Genomic DNA, 15,700 nt, shown 5'->3' with positions numbered 1-15,700 from the left:
GGAAAATCTGCATTTTTACTTGCTGTTCTTCTTCTGGATGGAGAAGCTGCCTGGCGTATCACTCAACCAACAAATCAAATTTAGTTTGGGTTAATTCAAGTGTAATTGTAGTCCAAAAGCTAGAGGCATCAGAAAGAGCCAACAGCATAATTTAGTGAACTTCCAGTGCACAAAACCCCACAGGTCCTTACATAATCTGGTGTCCTACAACAAAGACATAGCGTTGAAAGCTCATATTGTATCTATGAGCAGAGTGTGACAAGATGTTTCTGCTTTGGGACAGAAACATTGACTGGCATGACAGTGCTACTAATATTTATTGTAAAATATTTATTTGTCCCAGATATTTAACACATAAACACAAGAAATCACTAAGATAAAATCAGTTATAAAATATGATCTCAGCAAAAAAGAAAAACTCCCATGATGCATGATGATTAAAACAATAATTTGACATAAATTATGACTAAAATCCAGTATTTTCTGTGATATTACATGAAATAAAATTTCCCATCCTTGATTGATTGAAATTAATGTAACAAAAATATTAATGATTAAAGAATAAAAATGTAAAAGAATGAGACACGTCTAATCTGTAGGCAACAAGTATCTTTCACTTCAATATTCAGTATTACATAAAATCTAAACTTCCTACATTGGCTCTCTAATTGTGTGTGGAAAAACTACAGTAACTTGTATTCTCCAGGATAAAGTGGCTCGTCCTTCCTTCTGTAGCCATGTCCAGTGCTGAGAACAAGTCAGAAGTTCTCATAGTGATGCATGAAATGGGCCTGATCCCTCTTGTTCATCTGCTGGCAAGCTTTCTCCACGTTCTTGGTCAGTCCAGGTGGTCCACAGCTGAATACACCTATTTTACCCACCTACAGAAAATATCACAAATTTAAAACTTAATAATTAAAAAGAATAAAAATATCATAATCATAATAAAAAAATAATAATTTGTTCATTTTAATCAGGCTGGTGTAATGAGCAACGTTTCAGGAAGACACAAGGTAGATGAAGATGGATGAAGAGCTGACCTCGGGGTGGACTTCCTGCAGTGAGCTAAAAAAGGACACGAAGGGCGGACGGCCGAAGTGGGTGACGGATCGCAGGCCGGTGAAGAGACTGCGGTTCCACACCTTCTGAAAGTGGCGCTCACACACATACTGTCAACACATTTCAAAGACAACAGTGAGGAATTCATTGGTGGTTTCCACCATTATATATTGTTAAAGGAACAGTTCAACTTTCTTGCTGAGTTACATGTAGACCTCACCAGCATGGTGGTGCGGAGGTCGAACTTCTCAGCCACCTGAGTGATGTAAGTGTGGACTGAGACCAGCTCCTGGGTGTCCATCTCCTCCACCTCCCTGATGATGTCTGACACCCACTCAAACTGACGCTGTGTTCGTGTCACCCAGATGAAGTACACCTTCAAACAATCAGTGACTGTTAGCGAGCGTTTGTATAGAGACTCAGCTTCTTGTATAAATAAATCAGGAATCGGGGCTGTAGGCTGTATGATTTTAAGCTGCACCTTTTTACACAGAATCTTGGATTTGACGGAGGACTTGAACACCAGGTCTTTGAGGATGGAAGCAAATGGAGTGACTCCAATTCCTCCTCCCACCAGAACAGACACCTCAAAGTCAATCCACTCCTGATGGCCCTCACCAAACGGGCCATCCAAGTACAGCTTGGGATTTAATGAAATATGAATATAAATGTCATAAAAAAGATAAAGAATGGAGAAGCAGATGAAACTATTCACACACACAAAATAACACAATGACCTGCCTTTGGATAGGCTCCGAGCTCAGCCAGGCTTTCTTCAGTGTAAAGCTCTTGGAGCTGGCTGGTCCAGGGCCCCACGGCTCGGATGTGCAGACTCAGCGTCTCCTCGTGAGGGGCTGACGTCAGTGTGAACGGGTGGTACTCATCTGTGTCCAACATCAGGCATGCAATGCGAACCCACTGGCCTGAACGGTACATGAAGCCCTGTGGTCGCTTGAACTCCAGATGCGTCACACCTACAGGTAGCACAGCCAAGGGAAGTGTGAACTCGAATGCACAATGAACACACACACATTACATGAGTTCAGTGAAGATGAGGTAAAAGTGCAATTTCTTTAGCAAAAATTAAAACTAAGAAAAACTGATTATAGTGAGAAAAGAGACATCTTAAAGACTGGTAATTTTCCAGAAGATGGTGAAGTGTAACCTGAAGGCAGCAGCTCTGCTCTGACCACTGGGATCTCCACTTTTTTCCTGCTCAAGCTGATCAGTTTGTCCAGCAGGAAAAGGAGCGCAGGAGGGATTAGATAGATGTAGAAACGGGGCTGTTGGAGGAGGGCAAAGCTGCCGTGAATAACCGTCTGTTGGATGAAAATAAAGCCAGCATCACACCATTAGTAAAACGTATCCATCACTAAAGCCGTCTGACTGCAGAGAGCATCTGGATGAGTTTTTAAGTCAGAAAACCACTTACTAGAATGTACACGACAACGTAGAGGTAATGTGTGATCCAAAATCCACGAAAACTGATGCGACGGAAATAGTGTGAGGCAAAAACATACATAAATGAGAAAGTAAAAAGAAGCAAGACGCCTGTCATTCCTAGGAAAAGGACAAAGCAGAGTGTTAAAAGATGGATTACAGAGTAGTATTACAGTCAATGTACTGTATAACCACTGAAGGTCTAAAATCGGTGTCCTATAATACCTGGAACAGTTTGAAAGAACCACCATGACCACTTGAGAGGAAGTTCAGACCTATAAAATAAATAAATAAAAACCTGTTATTATACCGCTGTTATTTAGCTAAAAGCCACATGCCATAGCACTGCAGCAAAGTGCACAACATATATACTAAAGTCAGGCAGATATTTCAAACATTACCCATTGTTGGATAAGATTTTGGGGAACAGACAAGACAGGATGCTGAGGTCGCTGATGGAGAAGATGTAGATGTTGACCACATGGCCCAAACTATGAACAACTAAAGCGAGAACATAAATAGGAGTGAGCACTCAAAACGTACAGGGGAAGACATCAAAACTTTAACTTTCCATCATTACTCTCTACTATTATCTCTGTAATACTCTCTCCTTCTCTCTGCCAACCTGAGAGGATGACAGCAGTCATGGCCATGAAGCGATGGAAGTCAATGGCTGCATCAAAGGGGATGTATCGGTTGAGGAAAGTCTCTCTGCACAATGTGATGAGGTTACGACACACGGTGAGGAGCATGTAGGGAAACAAAAAGGAGATGGCGGCTGCTGAGCCACGGGAGACGATGACGCCCACCATTGAAGTCTCAGGGATACCTGTGTTTTCCGCCTGCAAACCGTAGTCTGAACACAGTATTTTTAATCAGGTCAGACCGAAAAGTGTGACACAAGGGGGTAGTGAAGGACTATAATACATCAACAAGACATATTGAGGAAGTGGAACACTCACAGTAACATCTTTCAAGTGCCACACCAGCAGTGATGCCATATACGATGATGAAGCAGACGATATGGCGGCGATAATTCTCAATGAAACGCTTGAAATGCTGGATCCTCTGTCGCACTGGGTTCCTTATGTACTGCTCACGCTTGGGCTTCACGTAGACATTTGGGGTGCTGATGCTTGACCTGAAAATGTTCAATGTGCAATAGTAAATATATGACAGTCAGATCTACTAACCTGAAAGTACTGTCATTGTTAGTATTCCTTGTACTTGTACTTTACATTTACAGGAGCAGAAAAATAAAACAAGAAGCATACTTTTTCCGTCTACGTATCTCTGGTCCATTTGTGTTGTTGATGCTGCAAACAAAAAAGTGATCAAAAATCCTATTGTGAGCTTGGAAACAATAATCACAAAAATCACATGAAACTTAAAAAGTTACAGGATGTCATTAGTGTTTGTCTATAGCGATAAACAGCCCGTGTCCTGATCTTTCACCTGTTTGCTGGACAGATGAAGGAAACTCTCTGGTCTCGACTCAGCCGCTTCTTCCCCTGTTTCTCCATCCCTGCACACACAGCAGATGCACTAACTCATCTCACAAGGTCAGAGACATACATATTACACAAATACACCTTCTTAGACAGAACTTCCTCCAACCTTTGACATTGAGTTGGGCGAACTGCAGCTCGCTCTCGTGGTCCCTCAGGAGGAAATGGAAATCCTCCCATGAGATTTTCTCCTTGTCATTAAAGCCTGCAGCCTCCATCATGGCCTTGATGCCATCCTCTGCCTGGCTCTTTGACAGGGCACCGTTGGAGATTTCAATGAAGGACCTGCAGCACATTGAAAAGGTGGAGATTGCTCATTAAAAAAACAACAACAAGAGACTTGGTTCAGGCACGAAAGAAAAAAAAAAGAGTCGATCAAACCTGAGCATCCTGGCAAATTCTTCTTTTGACAAGAAACCAGTTCCACCAATGTCGTTCATAGAGAACATCAGTTTGGATTTTTCCTCAGGAGACCCTGGAAGAATACATATATCATCAATAGCTAATACTGTTTACTGGTCTGTATGGCATCAAATTTTAATAAAATTTCAGACATCTGTTTTATTGGTGTATTTATTGATTTACTTAATTGTTTAAAGGAGTTTTGTTCTTTTAAATGAAAAGTACTGTACTGTGTGAGAGCACACCTGGAGGTCCAGTGAAGTAAAATATTTTGTCCAGGGTTTTACCTTTCATAAAGATAACTATCACATCAAGAAACTCTTGGAAGGAGAGGTAACCGTTTCCATCTTTATCAGCTAGTGTGAACATGGAGTCCACAAATAAAGAGTCCGGCTTGAGACCCAGTGCATCAGCAAACTCTGCGGCTGTCAGTTCGCACTGGAGAACCTCTCTGGCTTTCTCGTGGGAAATGCCGCTCATGTCACCAGCGTCACACTTCTCTATTTCCAGAACCTGTGCACCAAATGGACAGTGTCATTATATGTCACCGTAGTGTCATTAGTAAAATCACTGACGTCAGCTGAGGTTATCATCACAGATGAGGTCACCATCAAGACCAACAATTAGTTCTCTTGGCTTGAGGTTGGACCTAATTTGACCTCAAACAAGGTTTGACGACATTTTGTGGCTGAGCTTAAAGCTGCTGCCTCTGTAACAGAGCAGAGGATGAGGTAAACATCCAGAGGCTGATGGTACCTTAGAGAAAGCATGTCGAATGAAAGTTTCCACAATCTGAGCCCTCTGCTCTTTGGTTAAGGCCTCCTTCAGCAGTTCCTTCTCTCTCCTCTCCTTCACTCTAATCTCCTGCCCAAAGTCTGTCACCGCCGGGCGCAGATGCTTTACAAATGCTGTACGTTTGCTCTCGTCATCAAAAAACAGCACCTGGATGTGCGAGAAAGAGGACATCAGAGGATGGTAAACAGGATTGGAAGGAGATAAAAGTGATGTAGATCAGGGACATTTGCAGACTCATGCTTGCAACAACAATTGGAGAGGTCAAACAGGCAACCTGAGTGTATATATGCTTAAACTGCAAACAATCTTAAATTTGGCTGTGTGTGCTTGCGCAAGATGCACCATCAACAACACTTTTTGACAGTTTCTTTCTTGCAATTTGAATCAGACAACAGCTGCGTTTTTTTAGATCAAGTTGAATCCCCTCCTTTTTCCAGCCACTCACCAGGTCATACTCTTTGGGTACTTTGAGCAGCAGGGCTTTGCGGTAACAGTCGCTGGAGAGATGGACATCTAGGTAGTCTTGGTTGCCCAGACTGAGCGAGCGCAGAGGTGGTCCAGATCTGTCGAAGACCTGCAGCCTCCTCTTCTCAATGACCTCCACGCTGACAGGGTGCAGAGGTTTTTTATGGCCTTGCCACTCATAAGCTGGAGAGCGAAATGAGACAATAGCAAAGGCATTTTGGTTTCACTGTCACCTGTGAATAACCGATCATAAGTTGAGACACTGGACAACGCAAATAAAATATTGTGATCAATACCTGCGATTCCCACAGCCGGCTCCTCTGTTTTGGCACCAGCTTTTCTTCTTCTCTGGAACTTCCTGTACCTGTACTTGCGAAGATACGCCACCATACCGGCCACTAGAAAGCTCACTGTGAATCCAAACCAATCAAACTGTTGATGAGTGATATCACTATTATCACAGTACAAAAAGAGATAGATTTGAGAGTATGATACTGACCAGCAGGAAAGAGGAACAGAACAATGATAAATATGCCAAAGCCAGCTTCACTCCCATCAAAGTAATTAAGTTTGGTAGCATTAGTACAGGGATAGAGCATTGATGCATTCAGCTGTGCGGGCTGGGGACAAGGGTCACCTAAGGCAACAGAGAGATTGTTTTTTTAGTCATTCAATAAATGTAATATTAATCTATTTGTGTGATAGACACGTTGCATATTGTACCATCCCTCCAGAAGAACACGTTATTTTGTACATCAGTGGCCTCTGCACTGCTGACTGCAATAAGGACGTCATGAAACGTCATGTTGCGGATCGTCTGGATCTCCTCATCTGTGAACAAACTGGAGAACGCCCAAAGTGGATAAAAAACAGTTGTGACCTGACTGACCCACATGATATCAATAGATGGATCTACCACAAACAGTAAAGTGAGATCAATCACAGACTTCTGTGGGGTTAAGCCCATACTACAGTGATTTCTACTGTAAGTTCAAAGTCCTTTAGAGGGGAGCTTACCCGTTCTGTTTGTTCTCGAACCAGAAGCGGTCTCCATTTCTGATGCGTTCAAACTGGTCTAAGATTATGGCAGAGAAAACTGGACCTGGACCGTCGAGAGACTCCAGCAGACCTCCAGGGAAGAGCTCCAGTTTTGAGATGTCTCTGTTATATAGTTCTGCAATACTATGGAGCAACTGTGCACAAGACAGTTTAACTCACAGAGTTACTGTTTCACACAAACTTTTTTATGCAGCTCATGTTTGATAACTCTGATGAAAGACAGTTTTACCTGTGGGTTGGTTCTGTTGAGCTCAGGATTTATGTCCTCGAATGCTTTTACAGAGGGCAGATCCAGAGCTTCTCTGACCTCAGTGTAACTCCGTAGGCCAAAATCTCTTCCTCTCTGGATGGTCATGGCCACCGCATCAGTCCTGGTGAACCTTAGGGGTCCGTACATGTAGTCTATCAAAGTATAAATCAGAGCAGTGAATATTTGTTTATAAATTGAATAGGTCTAACTGCATGATAGGCAGCGAATAAGACTGATTAAAAACCTCTGAGGTCCTCCACAACAATATTGTCTTCTCTCTCTGCAATCTGGGAGGCCATGCCCATGATGAGGTCGTCTACATCCCGGCTTGTCTTCACGTTCAGTCTCTGGAAACATAAAGACACAGCATTAATATATAATACACCAAAATCACAGATGGTATCTAAAAAGGAGACGCTGACTCCACCAGTTCTTTGGAGAGATACTTGGAAGAAAAACAATCATCATCCATCACAGCAAGTATTTGCTCATTATATCCTTAAAAATATTTAAAAGATCCTCCTTTAATAGAGCATGAATATATCTAACATTCATTGGCATGCACTAACTATAAAATGAATTTATCAAAGAGAAATGTTTAGTTAAGACTGTTATATACATGTAAAGACATTTTTATAAACTTCCTCATTTGTGCTTTATTGTGAGACATACACTGGTTTAATTCACAAAGACCCTGGGTCACATCCTGCCAGAAATCCCTCCTGTTCTCTTCCACTGTTTCCATAAATGAATAATTCTGCTGTCATTTAAAGAAAACATCATACAGTTGGGTAATGGATAAAAGGTTTGTGGTGATAAACACACATACTATTTAAACGAGCACACCTGTAATTTTACTGTCAAATGTTTAGTGCGCTCCAATGATAAAAGAACAAGTATGATTGTTATATACCTGACGTTTCCAAAAGCTGTTACAGAGACGCATTGCTGGTGATAAGCTACCGTCTATGTTGACGATCTTCCTAAAATGGCAGGTTCTGTTTCTGTAGGAAAAAGGAGAGTTGGCGCGATAGGCTACATTTCTTCAATAAAACACATGCTGTCTTTTAAATTGTGTTTGCATTCACAGTAGAACACCAACAACACTGAGCTTTGATTTTTTCCTTATAAAAAAGAAATCACTACCTCATGTAAACACCAGGTGGGGCCATAGTGATACCAAATCGTATGGCAGCAGCCTCAAACTCAGGAGAGATGCCTGGATCAACAAACTTCTGGTAACCTGCATACAGATAAACAAGCTCAGGATACAAAACAACAAAAGGAGAATGACAAGAAAAGTAACTAAAGCTGAGTTAGAAAGAATCTTTGAGCTTCCAAACCTCCTCCACCAAATCCATCCGAATGGTCAGAGAGAGACAAGAAAATCAGTGTAGATACAAAAATGAAGAGTGATTAAGGTGGTATGGTCATCTGACCATTCTCTCTTTAACTTTCTTCAGCTGCGGGTGCTTATTCAGCAGAAGAAGGAGACTCGGGGTGATGCTTTGCTGACGGAGCACATATTTGTCAAACAGCACCAACGATAGCTCACCTGACCACGGCTTGTGGTCACTGGTGCATTACCCGTTCCCCTCCACTTGTACGCACACGCACTCTGGCTGATTCTTACCTGGGTAAGGAGGAAGCTTTTTGTCTCCAAGATATCCAGGCAGCCATTCATAGAGAGCAATATTCTGTTTAGAAAAGTAGCATGGATAAAAGTTAATGCAGCTTTTTTGAATACCTGCTTAAACAATTTCCAAAAAGGACAAACTGAACATGACAGTATGGGCTTCAAAGATATCCCGCAATCTGTTTTTTTCCTTCTATTTTCTCTCTCTTTTTTTTAGGATAGTTTTTTCATATATAAATTGTGATTTTATAACTAACTTTGTATTTTGGATTTGATGTGACTTAAAATATATTTAAATATACTAAAATAGTATGTTAACTATTGTTTTCAATCGAAGCAGAAAAAGTGTGTGTAATGCTCAGGGCATGTTCTTGCAGAGGAGAGACTCTGCAAACGGTCAGAGATGATGCATTCGCCCTTAAAACTACAACCATCAATTTCATCCATAAAATCACGACCACCTGGTGTTGATGCAACCAACTAGTTCTTTCCAGAGTGCAAATTAAATCAGCACCTGTGTAGCGAGAGGATTACATGCAGACTTTTCCTTCTACCTGGAATGTGGCCACAACGGTCTTCCTGGCGTTTTGAAACAGCTTTTCGTCTGACCAATCTGGGTGTTCCTCATGCAGTTTGGAGGCTACATAATTGTGGTAGCGAAACCAGATAATCCCCTCTGCTGCCGTGAACATGTTCTCATTGGCCCAGGCATTTCCCAACTCTGGACAAAGAAGATGGCACAAATTATAGGGAATTCTTCAGGTCCATCATGTGAATTAACATCACTGCAGCTATGACACAATAAACAGAGAACAAGCTGCATATCTGACGGCTTTTACATAGAAAACTGTCCCAAAATTCCCAGATGTTCTGCACCATATTGACATAGTATCACATTCCCATTGCATTAATTGATGAGGATATCTGACCACTAATGGAATGATAATTCTGCTGTTTGTTTCCAAGGACGTGACAACAGAGCGGTGACAACAGGAGAAGATCCTCCACCACCGCCCCAGATAATAACTACACACCTTTAACAACACAAGCAACAAAACACTGGTTTCATGACACCTGTACGGCATCTTCTTTGCTATAGAGAGAGGGATTTACTGTGGTGAGTGTGACAAACCATTTACACAATAATTAAAGAGTCATAACACACGTCAGGCTGGGCCTCTCTTGACTCAGCCTCACAGGCTGCAACCCTGATCAAAGCAGACCTCGGTGTAATAATATTTGCAATAAATTATTGCTGTTTGTTTTCAGCAGCTTGCAGTATCGAATGGGTGGGTGTTGCCACATACACAACTAAAAGACAGTACCAACAACAGATCAGCAAAACAAATTCTACCTCGAGTGGAACATGCATTTCAGTGTGACGAGCTGAGAGTTGAAGATCTGTTACTTGCAATTACGACTGTAATGTTTAAAAACTCTGAAAAGTTACATCTGAAAAAACACTGGAAATACTTTCCACTGAAAATTACTGTTTTAAGGAGGAGAAAATGCTCACAACCAGAGCTCTGGATTATTGTGAACAGCTGTGTCATTCTACTTGGAAAGAGAAATTGTTGTTGTTGAGATTTGGGGCTTTAAAGGCCATTAATGAAATATTACTGAAAACCAGTGCTTTGGGTTGAATTCCAGCCATGATTTCTTCAACAAATCACACTTAGCTGTTTAGTTGGATGTACTGCACTGTAGTTAAGGTGGTAATAATGTCTGATGGTTTTTTTTTTGTGCGAACTGTTCCTGTAATCTATGACACACAGACGGAATCAGTTTACTGGATTTTTCTGCAACAACCAGATCCTCTGACATATTTAGAAAATGGCCCTAATCAGATAAAAACACTTGTCAGGTAGCCTATTAAGTGGAAAATAAAATTCTTTGCAAACAGTGTGTGGCGCAGGTCAGAGGCTCAAAATGTAACATGTCTCACCATAAAGGCCTTGGGGTCCGTGGTCTCCTGTAGTGGGGTCAGCAGCGCTCCACATGAGATTGTGTCCTCTGCCCTGTTTTGGCATGTTCCACTCAGAGCCTGAAGTCAAGAGCCCTCCTGAGAAGCTTCTCAGAGAGTCAGACCAGGATGTGGATGGGCCATAGATGGAGCTGCCATCTAACCACGCTGTCACCAAATTGACCTGCATGTGTTGTATTTGTTTTTCTCAAATTATTGCACTTCAGGAAAAGGGGACTGTAGTGTACTGGCTGTACTGTTCACATTTCAATACCATTAAATAATATTTTTTTTTTTTCCATATTGAGAGTTAATCAGCACCTGTGTGCGAGGGTTACTGGGACTCTGTCCAGACTCTTTGTCCCATGGTCCTCTCTGGAAGGGCAGCAGGACTGTTCCGGTGGCATTCGGGTCAAAGACAGGGTCGCCTTTTGGGACTGGGATGTTCATAAACTCAGGCGGGCACCCAGGAGTTCTTGAGTCAAAAATTTCAAAAGCTACATGATAACCTGAAAAGTTAAATAAAAGTTAATTACTTCAAAAAGTCATGACCAACTATATTACTAAATTAATATATTGTTACCGGTTATCATAAAACAGGGGGGTTCGATTGGAGTGCAACACTGGAGGACATCCAATCACAGACATGTCAGGACAACCAAAGAGCTGATATCTTGACATTACTGGTATCAGCTTATATCTGCTTTGAAAGTCTAAAGGAAATCAATATAATCTTTTATCAGTGTTATTTGTCCGATTTTGTAATTTGCAGTTTTGTAATTCTATTTTTCCATGGTTTTGTCACTTAATCCAACTGTGAGATAAACACTTGTAAGGGTACTGTTGTCTTTTTTTTTTTTTTTTTTTTTTTTTTTTTTTTACCATTTAATTACCTTAAAAGGTTACACCTGTGTTGCACCTGCACTTCGTTAAAATGGGTCGTTGAATATCAGTGTGCCATGTTGGCAGATTATCAGAACTCCTGCTGGAACAGTGTGTTTGGCTCGTATCCCAGTTTTGCTGATCATTCTAAAGAGCACATATTTACCAAAGAAGAGAGAAAGCACGGTCCGGTTGCGTGTGGAGGGCAGACCCGAGGGGCCCTCGGCCAGCAGGCTGCTCAGTCTGCGGGGGTTTGGCAGCAGCGGCTCCTGGAGAGGTTGGTAGACTCCGTCCCAGTAATGCGCGGGCACGAGACGCACAAGGTGAGAACCTGAGCGAGTACAAACACAGTGTGTGAGCAGGTGTGTAGCTGGCAGGCTGTGCTACCGCTCCTGCTGCTGCTGCTGCTGTTGCTGAACGCTTTGGTAACTCTGTGACTTACCTACAGCTCCGCGTCTAGGATACCCCAGACTGTTGTACCAGCCGTCAAAGCGGGGAACCTCCCAGGTTATTTCACAGCGTGAATCTGTTCAACACATGTCGAGTTTAAACTAAATTTCTCTCCTTACCATCATTTTTACCTCAACAGAGTTGAGTGTAGAGTTAATATGAAGTTCAGCTGCCGTCTACTCACGTTCACTGACAAAGAGCACCAAGCCAACCACTGCACACATACTCCAGAGCCGCTTACGCAAATCCATTGATGCGAGAGATGCTCCTCAGCTCAGCCTGCAGCCAAGAGGAGTGAAGGACTTCTGAGAACTGAAGACAAGGTGCAGGTAACTCACATTTACTCTTATATCTCGGTCAAATTTCGCAGAAATTAAAAAGAAAAGCCAGGTAGTCTAACTCACCAGCTGACGCCCTTTATCAGCTTAAATGAACAAAACTTTTCTAAACTTTGCCACTGTTCCTTTTTGTAAACCCCAGGCAATCACAGACAATGTCGTGTGTCCTTATTCGCATAATGTCTTATAAGAGAGGATGAAATAGTTGAGTCTTACCTCCCGTAGAGGTTGAAATGTAGAGAAGAGGTAGTGCAGGTGCACAGGTGCAGGTGAGGAATGGTGCAACACCAAAGCCAACATGTGCTGCACAGCTTATCACAAACTGCATGTGACCTGTGTCGCCCAAATGGGAATGGTCATCATGTCTGGATCACACCTCTTTTCCACAGGATTCCATTCAATGCATCCTCCTCCTCAGTGACACAAAGGGGACCAGCGGTATAAAAGAAGTGTATGTTCCCTCAACATTCACACTTCACTCTCTTCCACTTCAGTCCTCGTCTTTGAGCTTTCAGGTAAGAAACCTCTTTTGGGTTTTACCTTTTCTCTGTTCCTTGGGTTGGTTTTTATTAGACTCTTTGAAACTTTCCTAATAATTTAGGACCAAGTGGGTGCATTAAAATCAGGATGCAGCCAAGTTAAGAGCAACTATTTACACTACACTGCCTGGTCAAATAGATGTTTAGAATTGCATGCCTTTGTGTATCATAGATGCATTTTTTTTTCTTTTTTTTATTTCATATGTCAGACATGCTTGTACTTAATCATGTGCAATGTTACATAGTGGTAACAATGCCCCATCTCTTCATCTACTGTAAGAAACAAGAGCTGCTATCTCTGCATCTGGAGGAAACTGAGAGCCCTGCCACTAACACTGTCTTCTCTGTTACACTGTCTAGTCTCAGCTGAGTCCGTAAGATCAGGAGCTAAGATGACTTTCTACAATGACATTTACCCATTCTACCCTCTACAAAGGACCTCGTTCATCTTCAGTGGGCGCTTGCTCACCATTATTCTGGTCTTCCTTGTGCTAGCAGTCAGTCTTCTTCTCATTCTGCCAGGGATACGAGGGAAGTCGGTGAGTGCAACCCATCAGATAAACTATTACTCACTGCAAACGTGTCACTAAACCTCAGAGTTGTAGTCTCCCTTTGTGCTTCTTTGGATGGTTTTTGAAAGTGCAAAATGCTGAAAATATCATATTTCAGTGCTTTAATTTAATTAGTCTCCCCTTCCTTTATCCTATGCACCCAAAAATAATCTTTATTCTGTTATTTCTCTTTCAATCAGCGGCTGTTCTGGATGTTTAGAATAATTATCAGCCTGTTCATAGGTGCGGTGATTGTGGGTGAGTTTTGGATTCTTATCATCGTTGTTGAATAAATCACAGATTCTCTGTTCCCTGGTGATAAACGTTTATTCTCTTTCCTGCAGCGCTCAACTTTACTAGCGACTGGGCTGAGGCCAGAATGACCACTAATGCCACCTACAAGTCTTTCAGCAACGCAGTGATTAACGCAGAGATCGGCCTGCACGTTGGACTGTACGGCATTAACGTTACACTGAAGGGTGAGTCACTGCAATGTTTTGAACAACTTAAATGTTTAATTAAGATGTCAGAGAAACTATTCCCACCATATCTGTCATAAAAAAATGCGATTTTGTGAAACAGTGTGTCAGACAAGTCATTTTACCTTGTATATGAATTTTAGGTGCATCTGTCACAGTGCATGTATGTGAGCTTGCATTTCTTCTCTTTCTCAGGAAATCCTGTTGTACAGTTCAATGAGACCATTGACTACAATGAGATATTCAGCCTTCATGACACCATTGAAGAAGAGTATGAGGAAGCTCTGGAGAAAGGTTTACCCAATCCCATCCTGTACATTGCTGAGAAATTCACCCTCAGCAGCCCATGTGGACTCATCTTTCAGTACAGATACTCTGGACGATACGCCTCTGCAACTCTCTGGTAACTACACATAATATAGAGTTTCTGCAGATAAATTGTGAACAAATTGCAGAAATTAAAATGGTTGTACTTTTTTTTTTTTTTTTCAGGACTGCCTTTTGCTGCTGGATTCTTGCCAATATCCTGTTCTCCATGCCGGTCATTCTGTATGCCGGGTACATGATGATGGCCACCGCTGCCTTCATCTTCTTCTCCATGGCTTCCTTCTCCACCATCATGAATGTGCCACAGTGTGTTTTCTCCATAGGAACTGACTCCTTTGAAACACAGTACAGCCATTCGTTCTGGCTGGCTCTGGCTACAGGTAAAGATACTGTAATAAGCTGCACACTGATTTCAGATGTTTTGTACCCTCCTACTGGCGTACAAAGCACACTACAGGGAAGTGATTTCTACTAACTGAGATTATTTCTAGGTATCCTGTGCACTGTCATTGGGATTCTGGTGGTGATGTTCAACTTCATGATACCAGAGAAGATAAGAGAGGCTTTCAGTGTTGGTGTCGACAGTTATGAAGATGAGGAGGTTTCTTACGGGGAGGGCTACTTGAATTCAATTTTCCTTGATGGAGTGACAATTTCACCACTGACATCAAAAAACTCCACGGTATGTAACATTTTGCTGCTTGTTGTTAATGGATTAGTTATTTATTTACAAGCAGCAAAGGTGAATTATTCTTTGTCCGTTTATAAATTTGTTGGAAAACTTGACTTTGATATAAGCTTATTGTTGCAAAATACAGAACATACTCATTTCTACTTTAGGACATGTGACCAATGCGATAATAATTCGGGCTGCAAAATTAAAATGAAATGTATCTCTGCTGTTCTTGCTATGGCTACTTCTATGTCTATAGACCATTTAAAACAATTACGCTGCTCACTGACTCTGATCATTTTGCTTCTGTGTTTCAGGAACATATATGAAGCCATCCAGGTTTCCCTCAGGGAGCATTTCCAGCCAGTACTTGAAGAGATTTTGCTGAATGTGTTACAGATGGGAGTGTCTAAATTTACTTGTAATGTGTGTGAGCCTGTGAGTGTTATGTGTTAATTTAACTGTAAATACTTGGATTTGTGAAGTTTATCGTCATGTAGCAGTGGTTGTAAATACAATATATAAAGTTGTATGGGAGCCATACAGTGTGTATATACACTGATCAATATTGATTATAGGTCTGTCACTGTTCAGCTCCTTAGGCTGATTTTGATTACTTTGGTGTTTGATAGCCTCTGCAGGATTTCTTGCATTTGTGCATACTTTCTGAGCACTGTCAGTTGCAGTTTCCTGCTTTCACAGCCTCCGAGGTCCAAACAAATGTGAAAACACAACAGGAAACAGCCTGTGAAAGTTCAACTGATTAATCTCTGATCCAAGCAAATGTATTTTATTGTCTTATCTGTTTGTAGGTAACACTTTTTTTTTTTTTTTTGCAGCAACACCTTAATAAAATGAAAACAAAGAAAAGTTCAGCAGTGAGA

At 41.6% G+C, this 15,700-nt stretch overlaps 2 protein-coding genes across 2 annotated transcripts; one reads left to right on the top strand and one right to left on the bottom strand.

Moving 5' to 3' along the window:
* Nucleotides 1-346: 346 nt before the first annotated feature.
* Nucleotides 347-12,219, bottom strand: duox (dual oxidase). The gene is made up of 33 exons (XM_041038612.1): nt 12,094-12,219; nt 11,902-11,985; nt 11,626-11,790; nt 10,899-11,086; nt 10,560-10,761; nt 9,169-9,335; nt 8,612-8,675; nt 8,125-8,221; nt 7,892-7,982; nt 7,223-7,325; nt 6,958-7,130; nt 6,687-6,862; nt 6,393-6,511; nt 6,169-6,306; nt 5,966-6,079; nt 5,650-5,852; nt 5,166-5,351; nt 4,697-4,922; nt 4,389-4,482; nt 4,117-4,292; nt 3,955-4,024; nt 3,774-3,815; nt 3,462-3,640; nt 3,125-3,355; nt 2,901-3,000; nt 2,725-2,774; nt 2,492-2,619; nt 2,225-2,378; nt 1,801-2,033; nt 1,541-1,699; nt 1,280-1,435; nt 1,041-1,169; nt 347-881 (listed from the first exon to the last, which is right to left on the bottom strand). Exons 1-33 carry the CDS (start codon nt 12,158-12,160, stop codon nt 759-761), a joined length of 4,587 nt encoding a protein of 1,528 aa, XP_040894546.1. The 5' UTR covers nt 12,161-12,219; the 3' UTR covers nt 347-758.
* A 476-nt stretch (nt 12,220-12,695) lies between these two features.
* Nucleotides 12,696-15,542, top strand: duox2 (dual oxidase 2). Its single transcript, XM_041038769.1, has 8 exons — nt 12,696-12,762; nt 13,147-13,325; nt 13,538-13,595; nt 13,682-13,816; nt 14,012-14,219; nt 14,309-14,523; nt 14,635-14,825; nt 15,134-15,542. The coding sequence occupies exons 2-8, from the start codon at nt 13,179-13,181 to the stop codon at nt 15,143-15,145; spliced, it is 966 nt and encodes a 321-aa protein (XP_040894703.1). The 5' UTR covers nt 12,696-12,762; nt 13,147-13,178; the 3' UTR covers nt 15,146-15,542.
* The last annotated feature ends 158 nt before the right edge of the window (nt 15,543-15,700 follow it).

The sequence above is a fragment of the Toxotes jaculatrix genome, chromosome 5 (assembly GCF_017976425.1).
Source record: "Toxotes jaculatrix isolate fToxJac2 chromosome 5, fToxJac2.pri, whole genome shotgun sequence".
NCBI classification, from domain to species: Eukaryota; Metazoa; Chordata; class Actinopteri; family Toxotidae; genus Toxotes; species Toxotes jaculatrix.
Note: the sequence above shows the minus strand (reverse complement) of the source record. Positions and strands in the feature narration are given on the sequence as shown.